We start from the raw sequence: 8,369 nt of genomic DNA on the forward strand, positions 1-8,369 counted from the left end.
AACAACAATAGAATGTTGTAGTCTTTGTGATACAATGTCATCTTAAGTCTCTATCAGTCGTCAAGTCAACATTTTTTTGCCGTCAATAAGTCAACATGTTGACTGAACTTATTTTACTACTCATGACATATGTGCTTTACCTCGATCTTTTTCCACTTGGCGTGGTCACCTTTTACATCTTCCTTGATAAATTGTTAAGTTCAATAACCGGTAAAATTTTCAAAATTCTTAGTAAATTCTAGAGGTTCACTTAGCCCATTCGTGTAAGGCAAGAGGTGAAACTAAAGTTTAGTCTCACATTACTAGTTTGTTAGGAGTTGGACCTCTTATAAAAAAGAATGTTTCCTCACATGTATGAAACAAGAGAGACGTACACGTGTGCTCCTTCTCCTTCGCCGTTCGTCTCGTCACGAAGCGCTTGCACGCACGACTGGTATACGAAAGGTCGATTGGGAAGTGAAAAGTTTTGCGGTAGTGGACATTAAATACGAACGCTGCACCCTTCGACTGCTGCTTTTCACCTGCCTCTCTTGTGCGAAACCTCGCCTTTTTGAGTCATGTATGGGAGAAGGGTGATAAGGTTTTTGGGAAACGCTTTGCGCGGCTACTGTCTTCTTTATCACGGCCACCACAGACGTCGAGGACCACTTCCTGGACGACGACTTCTTTCCCGACGTCAGCAACCTCTTCAATAATATGGCCGGTGACGATTGCAACGTCAATCCCACTGCTGCCGCTGCTGCAACTCAGTAAGTGTTTGTTTTCTTCTTGTTTGAGTTCTGCCGCAATTTCTTGTTCTAGCTTGTGTTCTAGATATGTTTTGTTCATACTCATCACTTCAGATGCTACGTGCATACTCTCTGTATTATCGCATGACTTGTCTTATAACTACTATGATAGTCGCGATTTCTTTACTATTTCTGTTAGTAAAATTACATGGTAAATCGTTCATACTTCCGACATATTTCAACCTTTGTGTTCTAGTCTTGGACATTTGCTAAGCGTATGAGTAAGTACAACATGTTGCACCCATTACAAAGCAGATGCCGCACCCATCGCCAGAAATGCAGGCTACCGCTCATCAACACAACCGTTTCTTGTTTTCAAAAATTTACTCATCCAGGGCGGCCCACATTCCAGCGGGGGGCTGGCTCGTTCTGACGTCCGCACGGCCCGGAGTCCCGGAGCAATTTACGAATTCGCGCACCGCAGGGGCATTTCCGTCCATGTACGATAGAAAAAGCTACGCCCGGAAAACGGCAAAAGCCGCAGCGTGCGAGACTGAGCCGAGCGGCAGGCAGCCAAGACACACAACGCAACGCAACGCGGCCGGGTCCTCTCGCTCGCTCCACTTCCACTGCCCACTTGTAAACAAACCTCAGTCCCCTAGCCGCACTAGCGCCAGCGTCCCGAGTCCCCAAGCCCAGACGGCGAGCCGCCCCAGGAGCGGAGGAGAGCGTGCCACCCCCCTCCCCCTCCCCGCATTGTTTCAAAATCCGCAGGCCGGTCCCCGCAGGCGGCGCGGCGGTAGGTCGCCGGCGGCGAGGGGTGTCTCTGGTGCAGAAGGGCGCCTGTTCGTTCTTCAAGTTGTAGCCGGAGCAAGGTGCTGGGCGACAGAAGGGCTGGGGCGGAGGAGTGAGTGAGCGAGGGGGAGCCATGTCCGCTGCGCGCGTCGTCGCATGCCTGCTGGCGGCGGTGATGTGCCTCTCCTGCGAGGCGGCGAGGTCGCCGGAGGCCAGGATGCACCGCCACCTCAAGCGCCTCAACAAGCCGGCCGTCAAGAGCATCGAGGTACGTGCGCCCGCCGAGCCAGCTAGATTAGATTCTTTCTGACCCGACCCGCTGTTATTCTTCCCCCAAGATTTGAATGGGGATTTCTTATTTTTTTCCCTTCCTTCCTTCCTTCCTTCCTGGTCAAAGCTGGCAAGTATCCGTTTCAATCTGCATTTTTGGGGGAGATTTGGGCGAGATTGATGCAACGGGCGCAGTTCTTGGCCGCTCAAAGTCGCCACGCCCTGATTCAAAAGGGCGGCCTTTCCGGGGGGCTTGTTTTTCTTTCCCCGGCGGCCTGTTCTTGGGGCCGATTCGCTTTCTCCCTTTACGAATTTTGCAAAAAGGCCAAGCAAAAATTTCAAGAAAAAGATGCCCGCTACTTTGTGAAGAAGAGTTTCTTTCTTGCTTAACTGTAAAATCTGAAGCTTCATCGGTGGATGCCAGCCAAAGCAGCGGTACTAGTGTCCTTTTGAACTTCAGTCAATCAATGGATGCCAACCGAAGTAGAGCAGCGGTGTCCTTTTGCAATGGATTTCTTCGTCGATTCTTGCTCAAAACTCGAGTCAGCGGACGCTTGCTAACTGTTGTTTGTTTGCAATTCAATCGAGCAGAGCCCTGACGGGGACATCATAGACTGCGTGCACATCTCGCACCAGCCGGCCTTCGACCACCCTTTCCTCAAGAACCACACCATCCAGGTACCAATATTAAGTTTGATTTCAGATGCATCAGCAGCAGGACATGCCGCTGTTTTTGCTGGATTCATTCCTGAGAATTTTTTTTTGTCCTTGCAGATGAGGCCGAGCTATCACCCGGAGGGCCTGTACGACGAGTCCAAGGCCAATGTGGCCTCCTCCGGCGACGGCGAGAGGCCGATGGTTCAGCTGTGGCACCGGAACGGCAGGTGCGCGCCGGGCACCGTCCCGGTCCGGAGGACCAAGAAGGACGACCTGATGCGCGCGAGCTCGATGCGGCGCTACGGCAGGAAGCACAAGCCCACGGTGGCGAACCCGATGTCGGTCGATCTCGCCATGCTCAACGAGGGCGGCCATCAAGTAAGTGCACGCATTGCATCCATTTCCATCTCACTCTTCAGTGTTTTGAGTGGCAGCAAGGAAGAAGAAATGCCACTGACCAGTGCTGTGTATGTATGTGTATGAACTCTGCCTGCTGTGAATTTTGCAGCACGCGATATCGTACGTTCAGGGCGAGAAGTACTACGGCGCCAAGGCGACGATCAACGTTTGGGAGCCCAAGATCGAGCAGCCCAACGAGTTCAGCCTGTCCCAGCTGTGGATCTTGGGGGGCTCCTTCGGCGAGGACCTCAACAGCATCGAGGCTGGCTGGCAGGTACCACACTGATAAGATCACCCAACCACATACAGCTCCTCCATGATCTTCATCACCTCGTAGTCGTAGCCCATGTCTGTCTAGTTAATGCCACACCGTCGCTGCGGTTGATTGATGGATAGCTCTGTTCCTCCCGTTTCTTGCTACCTCTGTTTGTGTCACGGGCCCTGAACTTTTCTCTTCTCCTTTTTGTTGGTTGATTAATCAGGTTAGCCCTGACCTCTATGGGGACAACAACACAAGACTGTTCACATACTGGACTGTAAGTTTTTGTCCCTTGACATAATCCTGTCAAAATTCAAGCCTGTAATTCTTTGTGAGATGTGCTTGTGCTGATGATCTTAACCATCCATGTTCTGTTTCCTGTAGAGTGATGCGTACCAGGCAACAGGGTGCTACAACATACTCTGCTCAGGGTTCGTCCAGATCAACAACGAGGTCGCCATGGGGGCCAGCATCTTCCCCATCTCGGGATACTCCGGCTCGCAGTACGACATCAGCATACTCATCTGGAAGGTGAGTGGGCATGCAGTTCATCTGGTACTGTTCAAGAATGGGTTATTGTCACAAACATGAATGCAGAACACAGGAATTTCTGCTCACTTGCTGCTGTGCCCTTTACTCCTCTTGCTCCTTGACTGGACTCTGGGGCTCTGAAGATTATTTAGTGCATACTCCTCAGCATGTGGCTATGATACATGTTTTGTCAACAACCTTTTTTAGCCTTGATGATTACTCTAGTTGTGTTTGTCAATAGAAGCCTCATGAAGCATTGCTACTTTTCACCTCAACAAGCGAGTGCCATGCCGAGATAGAAAGACAGTGTTTTTCATTCTATCACGCACGGGTAATGAGTGCATTCCACGGCCTGCTTAGTGCACCATCAGTGAGTGTCGGCATCTTGACGCTAAACGGCTATCCCCGTACTGAAGTCTAGATATATGCCAAAGCTGATGATTTTGTATGCTGTAATGATGCATGTCTTCTAATCGGTTTACACTGGACCGTGATACCGATACAGTAATGCTGCTGCTGCATGTCTTGTTCTAACGATGGTCTTTGTGTGCCGACACAATGTAGGATCCGAAGGAGGGTCACTGGTGGATGCAGTTTGGTAAGGAGTACGTGCTGGGGTACTGGCCGTCGTTCCTCTTCTCGTACCTGGCGGACAGCGCGTCGATGATCGAGTGGGGCGGGGAGGTGGTGAACTCGCAGGCGGAGGGGGTGCACACGTCGACGCAGATGGGCAGCGGGCACTTCCCGGAGGAAGGGTTCGGCAAGTCGAGCTACTTCAAAAACATCCAGGTGGTGGACAGCACCAACAACCTCAAGGCGCCCCATGGGCTGGGCACCTTCACAGAGCAGTCCAACTGCTACGACGTGCAGAACGGCAACAACGGCGACTGGGGCACCTACTTCTACTACGGCGGCCCCGGCCGGAGCGCCAACTGCCAGTGATCAGGAAGACCACCCTCTACCCTAGTGACTGAGTGAGAGCGAGTGTGCACCATTGGAAGTGTAGTGTGGTGCACCATCCATCCATCCATCCATCTGCATTATAAGTCAGTCAGTCTCGTTAGGCCTAGATGATGATGATAGGTGTCATGTGAATGGGTCCTGCCTCCTGATTTTTCTTTTCTTTTCTTCTTCCTGTTTCCCTGTGTCAATCAAGGCTTCTGAAGAGAAGCATGGCATGTGGATGTGGTGGTGCACCAGTTGTGTGATGGCCTACCAAAGGGTCCTTTTTCATACTGTGGTAGTGGTAGATTCATTCACCTGTCTGTCTTTCTTCTTTGTGGGCTATTATTGGATGGATGGGGGGTTCTCTTCTTTTCTCTCTTGGCCGGCTTGGCTTGACCAATGCAAAGGGTTTGGTTCATGCATGCATGGCAGCATGGGGAAGGCAACAATGGCTTTTGTTTCTCTTGGGAGGGAGGGAGGGGCTCGTTTCCTTTCTCTCCTTTGGATGCCACTATGCTATGTATGTATGGCGCATCGAAAGGAGCAATGGGTCGTGTGTCCCGTTGGGAACTCTTGGAATGCTGTGCATTCTTCATCATGATGCCACCAAAACTAGTAACTAAACGTCCACAATGTTATTTGGTTGATTATCCTTGCATCAAGATAGCAAGGGCTGACCCCTGAAGAAACGGGATGTTAGTGATTATACTTTGCAGGTGTACATGCCTTGAATGTAATTGTTGGGTTTTGTCAGCTGGAGATGAAGAAGAATGAGCAGTAACCCCATGCCTGCCTTGTTTGTTTTCCAACAAAGCTGTTGCCTGCGCCCATGCTGCTTTGTTTGTCCCAGCTTGGCCGCCCGGGGCAGAGCGGCCATGCACTCACCCACGCACCGCCCGCAATCAAATGTGCATGTCTGACTGTGCGTGTCATGGGAAGATGCTGGAAATCATGTGCTGCTACCACGGATCCCCACGCCAGTCAAAGTGGAGTCGGGTTGGAAGTTGGTGGCCGATCGATGCGTTTGTTCGCTCGCTCGTCACCTTGCCGTTCGTCGCTCAACTTGCGCGGTGGCGGCAGCACCGGCGAGCTGTCTGCGGCGTTTTCCGGTGCAACATTTTTTGCTGCGCATTTCGTTGATCGGCCATCTAATCTGTGATCTACGGGCGGCACTGCAAGGACGAAGGGTTGGAGTTTGGTAGGGGTGCACGGTACGGGCGGGCAGTAATTCTGAGTCATGTGTTGGTGGGCTCTCTCTCATCTGACGAGAGATCTCCAAGGCAGCGTGGATTGGAAGGCGATGGGCAGATGGGGTCACTCGCATCCGGTCATTCATGCTCAGATTTCAGATTTCAGATGATGATGATGATGCGCTAGAGGAGGCAGACACGGGCTGGAGGAGGCGCTCACGTGCCCAGCGGTACGCCGGTAGTACCGGTGACCAATGTACCGTCGTTGTGCTCTACCGACCTCTGAAAATGATGCCTGGTGTGAGCAGAATACTGGCGTACGCCATCTTGAAAAAGCTCCTAGCTTCTCGACCGGCATTGACACATATAATCAGCTTGTCGTGTCACGAATCCAATCTACACTTTAAGCACCGAACTGGAAAAAAAAACCCAACATATATAAAGAAAGAGATGCACTCGTACTGATAAAAATGTTTTTGTCCCAACCGTGTCTCTATATCTCTCTTTGTCTCCCTAAATTAGTTCAAATGTTTTTCGTGATCATCTACACAAAAAAGAAATCCCTTCATTTCACAATTTTGATGGTTTTTTTATTTAACACTCAAGGATTTATGTTAGTTGGTGGTGCCATAAGTTGAAATTGGTCCAAGAAAGTTATTACCTCCGTCACAGTTTAGAAGACATGGTTAAATTTACGTGCATTTTTATAATAGACAAGGTTTAGGACGTATTGCATTTACTCGTACCAGCTAATTAGTATTCTCTTATACTACTTCTATATGCATGCGTAGTGTGAATGCTATTTTTCAACTCATCTCATAACCAATCAATAACCACCTAGATTCGAGAGAATTTCCAAACACGCCTTCTAAATCGTGACGGAGGGAGTACTGTGACGGATTCTATAACAGAGACTGAGTATATTGTCGCTTTATAAACAACAATAGATGTTGATGAATCAAAAGTTCACTTATGAATTTGGTATGGTTTCTAGATGGTTTGTGCCAATGGAACATGGTTCTTAATAGTGGTTCCATAGCTCAGTCTAAGAATCAAAGGTCCTCTCGGTGATTCAAAAATATACAAAGTAGGTTTCACATAAATTATGATTTCTTGTGAAAGCATGATAGATGCATTGAAATGCAAATGATCACACAGATCTGAACTTTTCGATCCGATAGAATGAAAGCTATACCACAAGCAAAGCATGGACTAACACCGGATTGCTATTGGTGTAAAAGGAAAATATGTTAACTAGATTATTGACTCTAGTGCTAATGAGAGTCTATTGAAAATATTCCCTAAAGGCAATAATATAATATTATTTCTTTTCACATTTATAATTAAAAGTTTACATTCTATGATATAATTACTACGATACTGGAATATGGGATTTAGTGGAAAACTCATAAGCACGTGTGAAATGATAAACGGTAAAACCTGATTCCTAGTCTCATCTCCAGGAATATCACAAGTGTTGTTTATGATCATATTTTTTAGATCCTGGGGCATCGTTAAGTGTAACGATAGTCCCAAAACAACTTTGAAATTATGACATTAGAAGAACATAGAGGTGAGATGATCATATTGAATTGGCCCACCTTGATTGTTATACTTTGAGGTACTATCATCACAAGTCAATTGATATAACACACAGAGTTAACATATGCTTTAGTTACTTAAACCATGAGTGTATCGTAGTCACTTCTTACCATATGATGGACTTTAGGGTTGATCAAACATCATTTGTAACAAGGTGATCATAACAACAATTTATAAATATATCGAAGAGTTTGACAAGGGGCTAGATAGCTCAAGAGTGGGATTTGCTCGTCGAGCAATGGAGAGATATTATTAGGGCCCTCTAGGTGTGATGACATTCATCTTTGTCTGGCCAGACACATGTGACAAGGTCACATGATTGTAGGTACATGTCAAGGAAAAAGAAGAACAAAACTAGTAACAAGGAGACCGCTATAGCGATCATGAAAATGACCCAAAAGGATACAAATATAGTTCACCTCCGGTTTTGCAAAGTGTCGCGAGGCAAAGGTAATGATACAAATATAGCCACGCCTGTGCACTGCAAATAGGCAAACGGCCTATTCCTGGTAGGCAAACTGCAAGTAGGCAAGCCTAGTTCGCCTCGTTGCACACCCATATGTCTAGATTTCAGAGGCGGGGGACAGAAAAATTAAGATTTGGCGAAGTGTGACGGAGATCTCCGACGGTCCAAAGTTATGGAGTCGCGCCGAACAGATTCTGTTGTCGGCTGGACGCTGTACTCGTGGGAGCGAAGGAGTGCAATACGGACGGCCATTGCCTCCCCCAACCCGCACTTGATGACACCCCATCGACGAATCCGAACTAGTCCGAGTCATATTCGTTGTCCGCCATGCCGGGGAAGGCTAGAGATCGCCGGAGGTGAGATCGGGTGACGGAGGGGAGTGGTGGTGAGTTGAATGAAGTGGCTAGGGTTTGGTTCGATGAACGGATGGGGAGGAATATATACGAGTCGGATGGGCCTCTTTCTTTCACCATTTTCTGGATGCGCTCGAACAAAACAACAGATGGACTGGTACATGCGTATGTTTA

The 8,369-nt window shown here is 48.4% G+C and overlaps 1 protein-coding gene across 1 annotated transcript; it reads left to right on the forward strand.

The window, feature by feature from the left end:
- The first annotated feature begins 1,363 nt into the window (after positions 1-1,363).
- On the forward strand, positions 1,364-4,898 carry LOC123452871. Its single transcript, XM_045129597.1, has 7 exons — positions 1,364-1,791; positions 2,385-2,471; positions 2,568-2,828; positions 2,959-3,123; positions 3,332-3,385; positions 3,493-3,639; positions 4,204-4,898. Exons 1-7 carry the CDS (start codon positions 1,657-1,659, stop codon positions 4,579-4,581), a joined length of 1,227 nt encoding a protein of 408 aa, XP_044985532.1. The 5' UTR covers positions 1,364-1,656; the 3' UTR covers positions 4,582-4,898.
- Positions 4,899-8,369: the final 3,471 nt, after the last annotated feature.

Source organism: Hordeum vulgare, chromosome 5H (assembly GCF_904849725.1).
Source record: "Hordeum vulgare subsp. vulgare chromosome 5H, MorexV3_pseudomolecules_assembly, whole genome shotgun sequence".
NCBI classification, from domain to species: domain Eukaryota; kingdom Viridiplantae; phylum Streptophyta; class Magnoliopsida; order Poales; family Poaceae; genus Hordeum; species Hordeum vulgare.